General features: G+C 35.1%; 1 protein-coding gene across 1 annotated transcript in view; it reads right to left on the bottom strand.

Annotated features, from left to right (window-relative positions):
• Window positions 1-10599: 10599 nt before the first annotated feature.
• The window catches only part of LOC114255451 (neurogenic locus Notch protein-like), a 61248-nt gene continuing 51904 nt past the window's right edge, over window positions 10600-19943 (bottom strand). Inside the window, exons 3-4 of the mRNA XM_028194113.1 lie at window positions 13107-13378; window positions 10600-10799 (exon numbers count right to left, since the gene is read on the bottom strand). Of these exons, the coding sequence (XP_028049914.1) occupies window positions 10600-10799; window positions 13107-13378 (472 nt within the window). The remainder of the gene's footprint in view (window positions 10800-13106; window positions 13379-19943) is intronic.

Here is a 19943-nt window from a genome sequence, read left to right as displayed (position 1 = left end):
TAATAACACACACACACACACACCCCAGTCGCTTTCCTGTCCTAATTGCCTAAATTGGTCGAACTCGATAATCGTTACGTTGCCTCGCCGACAAAGTATCATTACGACGACAAAATAAAATGCCGTCTTCATGTATTTTATTATTATTCTAGAAGCCTAATTAATTTCCGCATAGTAAAATTTTAACAAAATTATCTTTTTAAAAAAGGCAAAAGAGAAGACTCCAAGTGTATGTGCTGCCCAATAAAAAACTGTTGAGTTAAAAGTAACATCTTGAATTATTTATGTTTAAATTTTATATTTCAATAAAATATATCACTTGGTTGGAAGAGAAATATTTACAAAGACACATACCATTTAGATTTTATCGCATAAAAAATAAAAATTTATTCTTACTAGAAAATATCATCCATTTTTCTTTAGTGAAATGATATACTGAAACATGACATTAAGCTTGTGATTATTATTATTATAATAAATTTTCTTCCCTGAAATTACGTCAGAAATCTATCTTCGCATTACGTGCATGATATTTTTATAAAATAACCGTCAATGGATGCACAGTGGATAGATAAATTAAAGATAGTAAGAATTACAGTGCAAGAATTGTTTCCCGGCAGAATTGAGATATCTCCACGCCGCAATCTCATTCACACGTAATCAAACTCGCACGTCTTGGTGAACATGCATTAGCAACATAGTACGCTGCATGACAAGATGCCAAGAAGACAAGACGGTTCTTCTATGGATTATGCGCATACGTATCGCGAGATACTTTTACTTCTTGCGCAAGCGTCTCGCTATTATATCTCGCCGCGTGCAATTTGCATTTTCCATTGAGGCGACGCGTGCGCGCTTCCGTTTTCACACACTCGACGTGGAAGTCGACACGCATCGTCGATCGGAACAATCCGGCGGACCTTGCGGGCCTCGAACCACTCGATCGGCTGATTATCGAGAAACACCTACGATATTTGCGTTTAATAGTAAAGCGACGCGCGATCGACATATCGTAGCGATATAATGCGCGGCTTGCTGTAGAAATAATTATCGCTTCGACGATAATCACCCTCGTATGATTGTATAATCGAAAGTTATTATGGTGTAATGTTCACACCAATTGTCAATCCGATATTCGCATGTTTTACTATTTGACTGAATGAGTGAGTGAATGAGACAGAGAGAAAGAGAGAGAGAGAGAGAGAGAGAGAGAGAGAGAGAGAGAGAGAGAGAGAGAGAGAGAGAGAGAGAGAGCTGTTCTTATCATTAAAACAAAAAGATGCTTATTAATAAGCAAAAAAATCATAATCAGTTTGCAATTAGCAATAATAAAACATCACGTTTTTTTTTCGAGAAATAAAAAATCGCTCTTGTTAAAGATACAGAAAAAATACTAAAGCTTTGAACTAAGACTCTTTAAACTAAGAAAGAATATAATATATATTGGTAATTTCCTCATCGTCTATGAAAATACATATATGGGGTGACAAATGGTAACAGTTTATGAATATATCATTATAACTCCAACAAGGGCGAAGGAACGTAACCTTGGCTGCTTGATCTCTTCTGTCCGATACACTCGGCTGACGATGTTAATACGCTTAATCATTCGATTCGTTTCTACATTATGTGGAACGTATCCTCGATTATGACACATATCAATAAGAAGTAAATCATAGATTACCCACGTTAACTCAACTGCATTTTTTGCGAGATGCAACTTTCGCGAGGTCGAGAGAAATTATAATTCTCTCGAGTATATATAATTGCAGCGAGTCCACACCACCAACATGTTAAAGCAATCTCTGCGTTCAATGATCGATCAAAAAGAATCGATAACAATTCTTTTACCGTTAATACTTTCAAGTGAAAATTTCACGGAAAAAAGCGATTTTGCTGCAACACAGATCTGAAAATAATTACGTTGAACTATTAAAAAAGGTTCAACGGTTTATATTGGATGTTTAAGCTGATTGTTGGAATGTCGAAACTTCTGCAACAAGATTACTGTGTTTAACCACCCTAAGTAATTACAACATTTTGATGTTTCAGTATGAAATTATTTTCTGATCCATGTCTAGATCAATAAATGTTTAGACACAACGGTATAAAGTTAACGGAATGATACCGATTTAAAATCCTGGACGAAACGCGGAAACGTTTGTCGACGACTCGAAACGTTTAGCGAGTGATAAATGAGGTTTGCCAGGAATTCTCTTAATTATTCCCGACGCTCGCGGATGACTCGCGTCTTTCTTGCGACCGACGCGTTCTTCTTTCTCCGCGAAGTCGCCGAAGATGCATCGCGGCCGCTGGCTATCTCGATGGGATCGTCGACCCAGATCTACGACATTCTTTCGGTGTGTCGCACCGTTCGCAGCACGCGTGGCGAGGGAGGATGCAAGTGGTTGCTGTATCGCGTGCTCATCGTCAGCCATAATCCATTTCGACGTCGGGACGCAATTGCGGTACGGTTACGTTCGAGACTACACAAAGTCGCGTGACGATCGCTCTTAATCTTAATTCCAATCATTCCGTCGTTAAAACCATGAGATATGTACGATACGACATTGCGGAATCGTCGACCTTCGCATAGAGATAAACTGAAGTATTAAACAATTATTTTGAAATACACATGAAGATTTCGAACTAATAAAAATTCACTAAACTAATAAACATGATACAAAGACTATATATAATTTAAAGTATGATTAAAAGTTGAATAACAATTAAAAATGATTCAATAGAATTATATTCAACAACGTAATTTTATTACTAATTTTTCTATCACATTTAATGTTTCTATTTAATTATGTATTTAAATTGAACAGTATTTTGGTGAAAATCTCAGTTTAAGACTTCTAATTATTTACTTCATGAATTTTATCATTTAAACAAATAATAAAGAAAAATAATAGTTGCTAATATCAATAAAAAAGAAACCAATTGATTAAATAATAATTTAAAATATCAACAAAATACGTTTTAGTAAACAAATTGCGATATATTAAATACTTATTTTATTTAAGATTATATTTCTCGACACTATTTCACAATGAAAAATTTCTTAAACCGCAACAAATTTATTTTAAACAATAAAATTACTGTCTTCTTAATAAAAAAGTATAATCTAGAAGTATATTAATTCGTAAACATCTTCATCTCTTATATAATGCAAAATATAATACTAAAGAAAAGTTGCCAATATAGAATAGGCTTCCTAAAATGACCTTTTTTTTATTTCTCAGAAACTAAATATTACACTGTGTTAATACTGATAAAAACATTATCTTTAGATAATTGAAGAAATAAAATTTCATACATTCATGGGGGGTGGGGTTCTTCTATATGAAATCTATTGAAAAGAATGTAATCTAATCTAACCTTTATACATCGTATACGTAGTCGTACTACATGTTGCGTCTTGCGGAACAGCATAAAGTATTTGTATAATCGACAAAAATGTTTTGCATCGAAGTAAAAGGATTCTAGGAATTTTCATATACATTACTGATAAATATTTTGTACAAATAATTGAAATTAGAGAAAAAGAAAAGGAAAATGTAGGCTACTGTGCCAGTTTTAAGGTCCAGTTTCTCAGACGTTTATTTTTAGTCGTGTTGCAAAACATTAATTATTATACAAAATATGAAACAATATTATAAAAATAATTATATCACCTGATAAAAGACAATTTTTCATTTATATTTGTGTTTTCAAAGTATTATTTTTAGCTCTTAAGAAATATTTATTGTTCAAAAACAAAGCGGTATGCCAATATCGGTGACCTGTCTTTGAATAAGTTATTTTAATTTTAATAAAAACAGAAAATGCATTATACATTTGAATAATTTATTAATAGTAGTAATAAAAGTTCTCTCTCATAAATTTGTTTTATTAATGTGTATATTGTGTGTGTAGTTAATTAAATACAAAAGTGCATTAATAAAATCAATGTTTTATTATTATTAAGAATTTTTTCATGGTAAATAGTGTAATGAATTTAAAACTTATATCAAGATACATTCTATAATCTAAGCCGAAATAATACTTCGCCGCATGCATGATCGTAAAACAAATTAATCTGACACGTCCACTCACCGTGAGTTTCGATTAAAACGAGTATCGAGGATAACGCTCGTCAAGCGATATCTCGCGATATCCTCTTCATGCGAGATACGCACAATTTTTCCGTATACTATACGTAAGGTAACATCATAAATCTTTTATTTGCGCAGTTATATCCGTCGATCCCAACACATCCTTTCTTTTTTATGAAATTCCTAAATCCAAATCTTTTTTTTCTTTTAGAGACAAATAATAATTTATTAAAAATAAAATAAAATATTTTATACAAATTTATAATTTATAATTTATAATTTAAATAATACTTTCTACAAATTTATATAATTATAATTATAATTTACGTGATTAAGTAATCAAAAATTTTAAAACACATTTTATAACACGAATTATCATACCGTAATTTAGAAGGCTTGAATTGAACATTTACATGAAAATTGTACTGCTTATAAAAATGTTTAAAAACATGATTTAGAATGATTATTCACTTTTTATCTATTTTTCTTTTATAATACTTAAACAAGAATTTCGTTTAGAAATGTAGAATTAATAAATATATATCTCTTTTTTCTATGTGATATTTTTCTTAAAATAACGATGTTATCATTCGAGAATGACTTTTTTTCTGCTTATTATTTATAGCCGACACTAGACGCGTATCACTAGAGAATCGTAATTTCAGGATCGCGACAAGACAAAATCGCTGCCTCTTCGAGATGAGAATAGTAATATTGTATGAAACACATCAACCTTTGTGGCCGGTGTGGACAAGTCTTCATAGTACCGCGCCGTTTAACGACCTGACCGAGAGCGACGTGTTACATGGCGAACTCTGAAAATGTTTGTCGTCGTCATGCCGGTCACGTAGTTATCAGGCGCTATCAGAGAAACGGGTTCTTCGAATCGCTCGAGATCCTTATTCTTTTTCCTCGCGTCGTCGTTCCAGTTCCAAGGAAACGACTCCTGCTTCGCAACCGACTGTACGACCTGGGCGTGACCTCTCGTCTAGATTTCCATCCCGTAGAAAATAGCCCTGGAATAGCTCGCTCTTGAGGATGGCACGCATCACATAAAACGCGATTTAGTTCAGAATTGTATGTGTCAACGGCACATAGCGACAAAGCAAGGTTGGAGTAAAAATAAAGGTTTATTTCTTTCTTACCATTTTCTTGATAATAAAGTTTTGGATGAGCCCAGATAATTTCATTAGCAAAAAATAAAGAACAGAGAAACAAAAATTTTTTAAGTGACTTACATTTTTCCAGCTAACTATTTGGAAACTGATCAATTGTTTCTTAAAAGTTAAATTAACGTGATGGAAATAATTTTTTAATCGGAATACAAATACGACCAACTCATACAACAGGGAAATAATTATAAAGTATTTTTAACATTTTGGCTGCAACATAAGAATGAGACACAAAACACTCCTGATGTCCCGCGAAAAGGCCAGGTGCGAGTTTCAGCTAGAAGCTCCGAGGAATTTGACCCTTCGGGGTCAATTCACAACCCGTTGCAGGCTCCAAAATTGCTGTGGAGGCCGCGCTTGATCAAGATCCGCCGTTAATCCATCCCGGGGTTAAGGAACACTGGTGTTCGTTTTGCCTCGCCTCCGCTCAATTAAATTCTACTTCAGGAAGATTATTTCATAAATCACATCCTGTCCCGAACACACGCGCAGACGCCCTCCCCCCCCCTCCCTTCCAATCATTTTCTCACCCACTTGTTTCTTTACCACATAACAATTTGCCACTATTATTTGGAGGACGAGACAAAAGCAAGATCATTAGGACGCATTAACCCTACACAGATTACTAGTGAGAACTATACTCATCAGGTGATATACATAATTTGGTCTATAGTTTCAGCCAGTTTTTATTTTTTTTTAAAGAGAAATGTTTATTATTATTTTCTGATCCTATAATATACTGATCTCCACAATGAGTTCCCAGAGAATAAAATTCCACCCGGAGTAGCCCTGAGAAAACGCATGTTGAAGCAGAAAATAGCTTTTCTGATAAAAATAAGTGTGTAATATCTTTATTTATTCGCGTCGTGTCACACAGAATTTTAGCACAGAAGTTTCGTCACGCTTGAAGGGTAATGAGAGAAGAAACACGTTGGTTATGCAATTCACGAAAGAAGTGAAGAGCCAGTCGTCCGTACGATACAAAAAAAAACAAAAAAAAACAAGAAATCCGCACGCTCGCATTCTTGTGCATACCCATAGATCGATCGTTACTACGCCACGGCGTGGTCGAGGGAAAATTCTTCGTTTCACGGGTGTCTCGGTTCAAATGCGGTGTTGACGGCAGCTCAGATGATGCCCGACGAGATTCCGCGGGTTCGCGCGTCGCGATATTTAATTATTTTCACGTTGAAATTTTGCGCTTGTGAAAGGCAATGCCTGCCACCTATCGCTCTCTTCGCCCTCGCGCCACGGCAGCGCCGGCATTACGGTATACCGATCCTACGTAACAATTTAATAGCATAGTATCTCCAACCAACACCTGGCGGTCGGGTATGCCACCAGGTATCAAAGTCTTTATTAGGATTGAACGTTACTGCGACCCTGTTTGCTCATACGCCGCCGTGTAATATCGGCGACAACAGTATATAGAATATCCGCTTCCCACCTTTAGATGCGTACACGCTAAAGTCTCGGTTGCATTGCTATTAATTAGTTCTCATCTTTCTTTCTTTTTGCTTTTATTACTAATTAAATATGTTACCGTTTCTTAAGAGAAAAACACATTTTTTTCATCCTAGATACATATATTTGGCCTGGAGCTGTACCAATTCTAAAAGACTAGAGCTGTACGTCAAAGAAACTAGAATTGTATAAGTTTAAGAATCTAAGGCTGTGTCAAGCTTAAAAGAAATCTGGAGACTTCTATTAAGACTTGTATTTAGCTTAAGGAAAAAGAAGTTAAGCAATATATACGTATATAAATAAATTCTTTAGCCAATATTAGATGATTAAATCTCGATTGTCTTATTTCTCACAACACGGTTTTTCTTTACTTTGTAACTTTAATACATAACCGGATATCTCGATCAAAAGTGTCTCTTCTCTTTTTTATTCTACTTTTTCCCCTCGATATAAGAAACGATATACAAGCGTACAAACATGTATAATTGTGAAATATTTATAATTGATGTGTCAAAATGTATCAAATTTATAATTAAAATATTACTTATAAATTATATTAAAAATAAAATATCATTAACATTATAAATTATTAATGAATTGAAAAATATTTAAAATATATTTTTTTAGTTTAAATCTCAAAAAGAAACTTTTTGTTACAATTCAATTTAATTAGCATCTTAATAAAACATTCTTCTCTGAATTTGATATAAGCGTTATGTATTTTAATTCTACAATATGAGTTCGCCGGTCAATGCAGTTGCCATTTATCATTTTGTAACAGTTACTTTTCACTCGCGCGGCTCTGAAAATCAGTGACAGGACGAAGATGAATATATCGAGTCGTGCCAGCTGAGAAACGAATGTTGTCGATGCGCCGACAAAGCCTCTTCTCGCCACTCACGGTAAGTGACTTTAAAGTAGACGGGAGCGTCTTTATGCACGCACGCTCTCGCATACACGCAATGCACCGACGTCGCACCGATATAATTCAATATAATGTAGGGACCAGCGACATTATCTGGTCCGGTGCAGTCAGCTTGGACTCCGGGGGCTTCGATTAATCTCGACTCGATCTCAACGAAGCGCGGATTTATGGTCTCCTCGCACGGCTGGTTGGGTCCCCCTGCACTTAAACCTGTTTTTTTGACGCGGGCCCTTTTCTTTTCCGCGGTGAGTTTTCTTTTCCCTCTTTTTTTCTCTCGTCAAATCTGCTCCTTTGAGATTCTATTATTTCTGTCTGTCGATTCTCGCTGACCGGATCCCGTGCCACCACTTGCGAATCCCGAGCAAATCTACCACCTTCTGATCTTTCACTTTTTTCGAGGCTCGTGTTTTTATTATCGATAATGCTCCGAAAAGTTATCTCATTACCGCCGTCTCATTATCTTCACATCTTACCTGGTTTCTCAATGCTTATGTCGAAATACACACGAATTGGATATTTCGATCGTTCCTTCCATACTGGCTTTCAAAAAAGTTGTTCCGAGGCGACTACGTATTAAAAAAAAAAAAAAAAACCGTTTAACTTTCTCTGATATCCACTTCCTCGATCGACGTCGTTCCTCATCATTGTCGTGCATCTCTCGGGCCACAATTGCATGTCGGAACTTTGCGAGCGGAACGGAGGTAATTTTCAACGTAACGAAACGCCGAATTAGGAGCAAATCAGTAATGGACCGTAAAATCGAGTCTATGAATTTCTCGTTGCCTCGCGTCGTTACGCATTTCGCGTTCCGGGGACCGTGCTCAATTGGTAATTACCACAAGGAGACAACCAATGACACCGCCAGCACATCCTCTTCCACTTGCGTCGAGATGCATCTCTTTCTTTGAATGCACTCGGATGTTCTTTTCGAAAGACCGCTCTGCGGCGGCGGCGGCGGCGCGGCGTACGTTCTTATTCGTTCGCTTTGTTGGGGATCCGCACCCTCTCCCGTTCCACATATGCAGATCCCGATTGCTCGTAGAATCGATTATCCGCGGCCCGATCGTGACCATGCACGTTCACGCGATGCACGGGTGTGCACCGCAACCCCGGACAAATGAGAGATTCCTGGCTGCCAAGCTATGGCCTCGCCTCGATATACGCGCTGGCGATTTCAGACTGTTCATTCCAGCCGTTTCTTTCCACCGGCCATGCTTACGTTAAGGCGTTCCTATCATTAAGATGCATCAACGGCGACTATTCCGCGAACGAGTCCGTAACAAGACCAACTTTTTACTCTCGAGGAAATTTCAAGTATGTGCTTCATTCTAATGGAATTTTAATTTAGTTTTAATTTAAGTTTTATTTATTAATTTCATTTAAAAAATAATTAAGAGCTTGCTAAAGGAAGGTCACCAATATCAGTATACTATATCATTTTGCTTTTCTTAGGTGATATTTCTTAAACAAAAGCTAAAAATTAAACTTTGGAAATCTGGATAAAAACTAATAACTGTCTTTTATTATGGTAGTACAATACAATGTTTCACGTAACTATAAATAAACGCCTGAGAAATGGAGGCGTCAAAACTGACGTAATAGGGTAACATCTTTTCTTTTCTTTAACATAAATCATATAAAATATTTACAAATTAATGTACATGTGGATTCTTAGAAGTCTTTCACGATGAACTAAAAGTTTTCATTTTTTTATCTAAGTAGATCATGTTTTATCAGTACATTAGTACAGTTGTAATGTTTAGTTTCTGAAAAATAAGGGAATGCTGTTTCAGGAGGCCATTAGTACTGGCGATTATCTTTCTTTAAATATCGTATTATGTTTAACAAATTAAATAAGTTGTCTTAAGGTAGGAAACTCGTGTAGATCGAAATTTCTTAGCAATTTTTTTTTTTTTACTTAAACTTATAGGAAATCTTCCATAGAATATGAAAAAAATAGCAGAAACCGATTTGAAACTTCCTTTTATGTTATTTCTGTCAAAAAGTGAAACAATTGCTCTGAGCAGAGAGTGTAAGTATACGGCGGCGGGCGCTTAACCGTCGATCTTTTTTATAACGATGAAAGGAGAAGAAAGACAGAAGAAAGTGCAAGAGTTTCTTTATGTCTATTTGTCTATTTATGTTTGTTCGTTTGAGTTTAACGGTCGTGTTAACTTTAAACGCGTTTTTCTTGAAATTTTTCGTGCCGGGACGGATTGTTCGAAAACTACTCGACCGATTTCAAAACTTTCAGAAAATATTCTTCAACTTATTGCATAAACCTCTCCAATTTTTAATTTTCAATGTTGAACAAAACTTGTGAGCAATTATTCATTTAAAAAAAGTCAATTTTTTTTAAAACATTGTAATTTTTGTAATTTTGTAAATTTTAATAATATTGGAGGTTTATGCAATGCGCGTTTTAGCATTACAAATTAAAGAAATTATTTTGGATTTTCTGTTTCAGACCATTTTTGCGGTCTCCATTTGTCCCGGCGCACTTTCGAGGTGCCATTTTTGAGCCGTCATTGCTAACTTATTTGTTGATATTTACAAGAAAATTATATCTTATAATTAGTAATGTCAACAAAAAACACAAAATTTCAAATAATTCCATCCGTTAGTTTTTCCCTCAAAAATTTCTAAAAAACAAGTCATTTACACGAGTTTCCCCCCTTAAGAGACACTGCACGTATTAAAGAGAAAGAGTGACAAGAAGATTTATAAAAATAATTAGAAAGTCCAGTTTCTCAGATATCTCGAGAGCAGCATTCCATCGATAATTATGCAGTGTCTTCAATGTCCACTTTAAAACGCTTGACTTAAAAAATTATCCCTGAATCTCGAGCGAAATGATCGCCTCAATGCACATGTCGTATAATCATCTCGGAGGCGCATACAATGTGTTGCAGGGCAACCGTTAAGCATGTCGTTCGATTTACCTGTAAGATCCGTGGGTATTCCTGCAGGTACCGTGTCTGCACGGGTTCCTCTCACACTCGTCGATGTCGTCCGCGCAATTTGGTCCTGTGAAGCCAGGTGCACACGTGCACTTGTAGCTGTCCTCGAGCGAGAGACACTCGGCCCCATTTCGACAGGGCGACGAGGCACAGTGATCCTTTCGCTCGCAATGGTCACCTGAGAAAAAAAGAAACGATGTTGTTCAACGTCTCACATATTCTTATTATATACATATGCGACTAAAAAATCGCATGGTTTGCGATGTCATATTGAGAACTTGAGTTACGATTCAATTTAATTATAATTACGAGTTTGCCGTGTTGTTTTCGTCCATTTGTTAAATTACTTGATTTAACTCTGTTTATTATCTCTAAAGGATTTTACATTAGCAAAATTTGAAGCTCTAACGTTTAGGTACAAAATATTAATTTAGAAGAAACAGAATCAAATATACATATACGTAAATATAAAATTGATAATTATTTTCTTGTTATTGTTAATATTAAGTATATAAACTTAAGAAAATAAAAAATATTTAATAAATAACTTAGATTTCGCATTTCAATGTTTTCGATTGACTTCTACATCTCGCAATCTTTGAAAATTCAACGTTGCAAATGCGTATAAAATAATAATAATATATTGGTCGATATATATAATATATTATAATTGGTAACAGGTATAACAATCTGAAATGAAAAATGACATAATTTACTGTACCATATAAACATGTAAAAAGTTTATATCAAAAAAAATTTTACTCTTTAATTAATTTTATATGAACATTGTTTTTGTAACCTAAGCTACAAAATAGATTAAATCACAGTTGTTTTAAAATTAAAATTTATGACAGTAGATTTTATTTGCACACTGTACAAAAAATTATATTTAGTATTTTAATCGAAGGTTGATCAAGACTAAAAAACCAACATATTTTTTGTGAGAGCATGATACAAAAAATTATAGCGATTACTTGTTAAACCATCGTAAAATATTCTTAGAACCTCTAAAGTCAAACGCTACAACACAAAAACGTTAACATAAAGTTTTATTGATACCAGCGAGGATAAGAATAAATTAGCTCAGCATTTCTTACCGACTAGCGTTTAGTCCGCAAGTAGAGATACCTATCCCTTAAGATGGCGGTAATCCCGGACGGCGGAGCATGTATCTAAGGTAAGAGTCTCTTTCTCTTCCCTTCGCAAACTACTGATTAGTGGAACTAATTACCGGAGTTGCTACTTGTTCTCTTGTGGCCGAGATGTCTTTGCGATTTGCACCGTGCAACCGCTATAACTTTAGCGGTGCTCATTGTTCACGATTCAAGTATATTCCAGAAAGTTCTCTTCTCTATTTATTGGTTAAAGAAGAAGATTACATATTTTACATATCAAAATTATGAGTTTAAAGAGACAAATTTTATATACGATTTTGTACATAATGTTTATCTTTTAAACTTCTTTCGCAGATAAAAATATTTTTAAGATCAAATTTAAATGTATTAAGAAAAAGAATTATTAATATATTGTTGAAACAACTAAACAAGAATAAATATTGGTATATAAAATGAGTCATTATTATCTTAAAATCAGTAAATTGCCTCTCTGAGTCATTGAGAGTTCACTGAAAATGCAGGAAACTAAGTACCACTCATCCAAAGGTACCGCCGCACAGTTCTTCGTCAATTATCCTACGAACGCACTCTTCAACCTGCCGTTCGTTCCTTCGTCCACCTCTTTCTTTATATTTCATTGCCTCTCTTTCGAAAGTTCCTGCGTTTCTATATTTATTCGTTAAGCATACCAGTACATATTTTATCTTGAAGAACAGTTGTAAAAAGATAAAGTTATTTCAATTTCTACGATTTACGCGATACTGAACTTACAGCGATCAACAATTATGTCAAATGTGTATTATATACCGAGACAAATTTTGTTTTAAATTTGATGCAAATCCTGTCATCCGATGTTACACATATATGCATAGTAACTTTTAATAGCTCAATGCAAATTTACAGTTATAGCTCGGTCTCGAGGTTTCTTTATGACGCACGGCACAATACGAACTGGTTAATTGCAACACGTTATCGTCTTGTCTATCTATTAACCTTGCTATTCAACCCACGCGAATCGATAAGCATATTTAAGTATTCAATGACTAACGCGCGGCCTGTGTTCATTGTCGGACTTGTGCAATTATTCCCCTTTAAGAATCCGCATAGTTTTCCTTTAACACCTTTGACAACCGTAACGAGTTGGTTTTCATCATTTCATCATTCATGTAATTAGTCATTTACATTTTAATGTTTATCGGCGTTTGCAACGATCTTTGATAAGCAGAGTTTTGAATCGCGGATCGGCAAGTCTTATTACACAACAACAAATGTAGAAATCGTCAGCGCGTGATCGTAACGACTCATGAATTTACTCAAAGTTATAGCGATTTCAATTTCCGGTCACAAGAGGATGTTAATTGTTTACTAACCTGTGAATCCGTTACTGCACATGCACATGTATTCGTGCAACGACCTGAGATTACATGTGGCACCGTTGAAGCAGGGTGAGGAGTCGCAGGCATTCTCGATAGGGATTTCGCAAAGGCTGGCGGTAAAACCGACCGGACATGCACACGTGAAGGATGGTGTGCCACCGCCGATGCCCTCGCGTACCCTGCATGAGCCGCCGTTTTGGCAGCGCAACGCCGTATGACATGGATTCAGATGTTGACAGTATTCTCCCACGTATTTTGATGTGCAGCTGAAACAGAATTAAGGCGAGGTTAAAGAATCGATATTTTCCCTTGTTATTGCAAATATAGGCAATTTCGAACGATGGATCGATTACACGAGAGAATTGCATGATTTATACGCATTATATACCTAATTCTATCTTTGATTTAAATAAACGTTTTCAAGAATTTTGCTTTTTTTTCAGAAATGTAGGTGGAAAAAGCTTATTCACAAAACAAGAAATTCTTTTTGTATTAACATTAAAATATTAAAATATTCTTCATTAATTTGTACATAAAATTTTCCTACACAGATATATATGAGCTTACAGATTGATTATGCTTCAAGTAAAATTTTCATCAATTAACAGAGTTATCGTAATTACTTTTATAAAATTCTCATAAAATTATATTTATGGAATCTTATCGAAGTAATTTTGAAATATCCTAAGAATAAATTAAAAACTCAATTTAAAAGAATTTTATTTTATTAGAAATACTATATTTTTTCTTCTAAGTTTGGTGTAAATAAAAAAACAGCGATGAAAAAGGGGCAGCAGCATTTCGATCGAGGCGGGCAATTTCAAGGGGATATAATGTGTTCTCGTGAAAAGATATTTTTCGTATTGCGGTCCAGACTTCCACGAAGGTCCAGAAAGAGAAAGAGTCTGGATTCGGGCTTTGTGGTCTGTTACACGTATCAGTAAATTCGGCAAGCAAGTAGCTAAACTTTGTTTGTTGCACCTTTTATAATCCCCGTCGAATTCATCGTTCGCGTGAAGTGGCATGAGAAAAAGAACGTCTTCCAGACGAGAAAAAAGTATCTACGTGATCGCTCTTCACACCAAGCAACTAATCCACGATATATTCCCCGAGTTACTAGGAATTATATCGCATGTTACTTTAAAATCGAATTATTCCGCCTGTGTGAAGTTAGCACCGCATCTTTCAAAATCGTAAGTTTTATCAAGAGTACTATTTGCACCCCAAAGAGTACTAGAGTTCCTGATAGGTATTAGCAAGAGTACCGCCGAAATACTTAGAGAAATTGCAATTTGAAAATATGAGGTGCTAACTTCCCGTGGCACCGCAACATGAAAAATATATTGTTTTAAAGATCCTATCTTAAAGTACTCGAAAAGTACTACAGTTCCTGATACATTTTAACAATAGTACCAACCGCCAAATATTATAAAAAAATTATTGAAATTTGGAGATGGCACCGCAAAATAAAAAAAATATTGTTTTAATAATTTCATCTTAAAGTACTCAAAAAGTACTAGAGTTCCTGATACATTTTAACAATAGTACCAACCGCCAAATGTTTTAAAAAAATTATTGAAATTTGGGGATGGCACCGCAAAATTAAAAAATCATTCTTTTAATGATCCTATCTTAAAGTACTCGAAAAGTACTAGAGTTCCTGATACATTTTAATAATAGTATTAACTAATAAATACTGAAAAAAAAAATTTTTTAAGATTACAGCCTATCTTTTATAAAAGTGGCCGTAACTCCTTTGCCTTTAATTTTACAGTTTTGTGCCTTAATAACTTTTGAAAGTACTCGCTGGGGTGCCAAAAGTACTTCAATCAAAACCCGGAAATTGTAAAAAAATTTATATATATATATATACATAAATACAAGTTTTTGGAAAAAATAGATTGATATATAACGTACAATTTGCTGGCCTTTTAAAGGTTGAGCTACAAAGCTATAAAATCAAAAACAAAAAAGGTACGGTCACTTTTAATTATGTTAAGTCCTCGAAAGAGATACAATTTTTTCACAATTTCCGGGTTCTGACTGGAGTACTTTTGGCACCCCAGCGAGTACTTTCGAAAGTTATTAAGGCACAAAGCTGTGAAACTTGACGCAAAAGAGTTACGGCCACTTTTAGATACAGTCAGTCCCTTAGGGAGATAAAATTTTTTTACAATTTCCGGGTTTTGATTGGAGTACTTTTGGCACCCCAACGAGTACTTTCGAAAGTTATCAAGGTACAAAGCTGTGAAACTTGACGCAAAGAAGTTACGGTCACTTTTAGATACAGTCAGTCCTCCAGAGAGGTGAAATTTTTTTACAATTTCCGGGTTTTGATTGGAGTACTTTTGGCACCCCAGCGAGTACTTTCAAAAGTTATTAAGGCACAAAGCTGTGAAACTTGACGCAAAGGAGTTACGGTCACTTTTAGATACAGTCAGTCCTCCAGAGAGGTGAAATTTTTTTACAATTTCCGGGTTTTGATTGGAGTACTTTTGGCACCCCAGCGAGTACTTTCAAAAGTTATTAAGGCACAAAACTGTAACATTGAAGGCAAAGGAGTTACGGCCACTTTTATAAAAGATAGGCTGTAATCTTAAAAAATTTTTTTGTTCAGTATTTATTAGTTAATACTATTATTAAAATGTATCAGGAACTCTAGTACTTTTCGAGTACTTTAAGATAGGATCATTAAAAGAATGATTTTTTAATTTTGCGGTGCCATCCCCAAATTTCAATAATTTTTTTAAAACATTTGGCGGTTGGTACTATTGTTAAAATGTATCAGGAACTCTAGTACTTTTTGAGTACTTTAAGATGAAATTATTAAAACAATATTTTTTTTATTTTGCGGTGCCATCTCCAAATTTCAATAATTTTTTTATAATATTTGGCGGTTGGTACTATTGTTAAAATGTATCAGGAACTGTAGTACTTTTCGAGTACTTTAAGATAGGATCTTTAAAACAATATATTTTTCATGTTGCGGTGCCACGGGAAGTTAGCACCTCATATTTTCAAATTGCAATTTCTCTAAGTATTTCGGCGGTACTCTTGCTAATACCTATCAGGAACTCTAGTACTCTTTGGGGTGCAAACAGTACTCTTGATAAAACTTACAATTTTGAAAGATGCGGTGCTAACTTCACACAGGCAATTATTCCTGGGTTTCGTAATGAACGAGTTATTCGTACTTTCAACCTTAAATAAAAATTCAACATGCTCGCGATCTTGTATTTAATCGTCATCAACGTTTATCGATTTAAAAGCTTCATAGAATTGCCCCGAAGTGACAGACTAGATGCACAAATACCGTTTCAATAACGAGGTCAACGATCCGTGCTTTCTCGATAAGGAAATTGCCGTGTTTCTGTCGACTTTTGTGACAAAAAGGCGATGGTCTAACGAGCCCTAATGATCACCGGATGGAGCACGTCATATTGCAAGCTGCAATCGATCGTCGCTTTTACATTTCAGTCCCATCGATATATGCGGGATAACCTAGAGTAACTGGTATACTTAAGATAACTTGTGTCTCCTTACGCTGGTCGACCAGAGAGCTGGAGATTTTTCAACGATACGTAGCACGCATATCCTCATTAACTTGAAAGGACCTTCATTACCTTCTTACGGCATAAGACAAATTGCGGAGCATTTATGGAATGAGTTCGCTCGCTTTCATGTTTGTAATACGACTTTATCACTCGATGGCATTGACCCATTTATCTTTTCTAAATCTAACTTGCCATAATCTTTGCGAAATAACGTTTGGAAAACTAATTTACGGTATCATTTACAACTTGGAAGAGCAATTGAAAAAATCCAACAAAGATAGTGCTTTTATGTAGACAATACTTTAGTATACAAATTATATAACAATAGTAAAATAATTTTAAATAATTAGAGTAATAAAATTAAAGAATATATGTTCAAACGTATACTCAATATTAATTAAAAATATATATTAAAAATTTCTTTAAAAAATCTCGATTTTGTGAAGTTTGAAAAGCTAAAGACCAATCCAGTTCAAGTTCCTTGATGTTCGTACGATTCTCAGGACTCAATTTTTCAGACCTTTATTTTTCATTACGTTTTGAAAATATTAATTATTACAAAATATTATAAACAATATTATAAAAATTGCTACATCATCTTTCTAGTTTACATTTATGTTTTCACTGTTTTATTTTTAGCTTTTGTTTAAGAAAGACAAAATGTTATTGATGGTCTTCCTCTATATCCATTTTATCGATGCAAGGATACTATATATACTAAGATTATGGTAGCCTTATATACAGGAAAGTATCGAGCGTATTGTCCTGCAGCTGCAGCTGCATCACACCGGACCTCGTCTCATTCTTTCGCCGCTTTCCATCGCATATATGTGCGCGCATGGTCGTTTAGAGAGCAACAGCCGATATTTCTATAAACGGAAACGACGATTCCACGGTCATTACTTGCTCAACAACGAGTTTCTTCTTGACTGCCGATCAGGACCGGTGTGCGTTGTGCCATTTGAATTTATTGACTTCTACCCGAGAATATCCGCCCTCAAAGAGATGCAACGAGAACCGCTAATACGAGCGAGTTAAAGTCAGATGCAACAAATTGACGTCATTTTCGCTCGTGCAATAACTCTCTCTTTCATATGTAAGATGCAAGAAATTATAGTCGCGGCAATTTTTTAACAGTTATATATACAATATATAAAGAATATTGGAGTGTTAAATTGAATAAAAATATTATGTGAAAAATATAAAATCGTAAAATAATTTATTCTAAATCTATATAGCACACAAGTTAGAAGAGTGCAACATTGTAACGCTGTCGCAGGAATACAAATTGCACATAAATTATTTATTCGCAGCACGTATATTAAGTTACGTGTCGCATTTAATTTAATATGTATATTTCATACATGACATTATCATGACGCTCTTGCTCTACCGATATCTGACGTGATAAGCCGGATCGGATATGCCGGGCGAACGAGATTGTAATTATCGACGAATGTCGCAACACCCGTACACATCCTGCTTCTGGATAATCTTGCAAATACATAGATAAGTATCCTTCTTGTAAGCGCATAGATAAGTACAAATAAGCGACGGCCGGGCGGCCAAGAATAGATTCGTGTTATGCAAATTATCAGTTCCACGTTGCTCTTGATCTGCAATGAGATTGCCGCGCGATTCCGGAAGCGTTTTATCAATTCTACGCCCAGAACGACCCGTCTTTATTTCGCCCTGCAAACCGGTCGTCGTAGAAGCCGTGAATTGTACGAGCGCCAGCGTTTAGTGGACGCGACGCGCGGTTGAACGATAAGGACATTGTCGCGCGCTACCGGTATAGAGCGGTTTCGCACGTTTATGAACGCGTACGAAAACGCTTCGCCGCGAGGCGAGACTCGTCGCCCTCCTCGCTAATTGCGACGGTCATCAATTACGGAGTCATTTAAGCGCCAGCGCGGTCGGCGTCTGGAGCGAACGCGATTTGCCAGAGAAAAGACAGGCGCCTGTGCGCCGCACATGCTCGCGCGCGATGATACGTGATGAATGATGTAGAAAAACGTAATATTTATGTGTGTACATTCTGCAAAGATTACATCTGATTAATTGCATGGCGAATTCGGAAAGGAACGCATTATTTATCCTTTTAACACTCACCATTTGATAAATCTGATTTCTCTCAGGGAATAAAAATAATGGTGCTTATTAAATATTATTAATCTCTGCTATTCACGTATTTTATTGAGATATATATTTTTTTTTTCATGCAGACAGTTTTGTGTATGTTCTTTTCATTTCATAATAATTTTTCGTTTGGTTCGTATATTACAAATATTTATGGTATATAATTATGGTTTTAATAGTAATATTACAACGTTACACAAATAGAAATGGAACATCTGTTTTGTAAACTTTCTAATACATGAGAATAGAGCTATTAATTATCATGTATTATAACATGTGTCCTATTCAAAGCTTCATTTTTAGGGTTGACTAAATAACTCTAACAATGCTAACTAATAACTCAAACAAATCTGTAGAATACTAAAATGCGTCTTAAATTTTGTCAGCAAATAGAATACGGAACTTAGGGTGCATTCTAATTGGATAGGAAACACACAACTCATTCAGAGATAATTAATAAATCAGACTATTATTGAATGTGTAATCTTCATTCTAAATAAATTCTCTTCCTAAAAAATTTTATTTTATCATTGATTTTGGGAAATTATCATACTAAATGCACATTGAATAAAACTATAATGCTATTTAAAATTTTTCATATATCTGATGCAAACAAAAACGACCTACATCAATTTTAACCCGTTTCGCATAATAAAGATTATTGAAATGCTCGTACATTGTGTGATCGAGAACGTGGGAGTGCAAAGTTCCTACTGGCTCCATGCCAATTTCCGCGATCTCTTCCTAGCTCGCGAACAAAGTTCTTAATTCGTTCACACGATAAATTAGTAGATGCTGTATACTCGGGCGAGTTTAGATATTACGTCAAAAATATATAATTATAAAGAAATATATAATAATGATTCTTTACTTTTAATATTTAAGAACGTTGGTCATCGATAGATAAAGTTTGTGCAATGACATATGATACATTAATCATTATTCAATCATTTGAAGTAACGGCGCTTTCTATGATAAGTATAACAAAATTTCTCTAACGAGTTGCATCAGGAAGTCGATTACATATGTGACAAAAATTATCTGCGGAATGAAATTAATAAAGCTAGATATTGCACGTGGTCGCAGCATTCAATGTGGCACATCCACGTGAAAGATCGATAGTCAAGATTTCCGTGAA

Source organism: Monomorium pharaonis, chromosome 3, assembly GCF_013373865.1.
Source record: "Monomorium pharaonis isolate MP-MQ-018 chromosome 3, ASM1337386v2, whole genome shotgun sequence".
Classification (NCBI taxonomy): Eukaryota; Metazoa; Arthropoda; class Insecta; order Hymenoptera; family Formicidae; genus Monomorium; species Monomorium pharaonis.
Note: the sequence above shows the minus strand (reverse complement) of the source record. Positions and strands in the feature narration are given on the sequence as shown.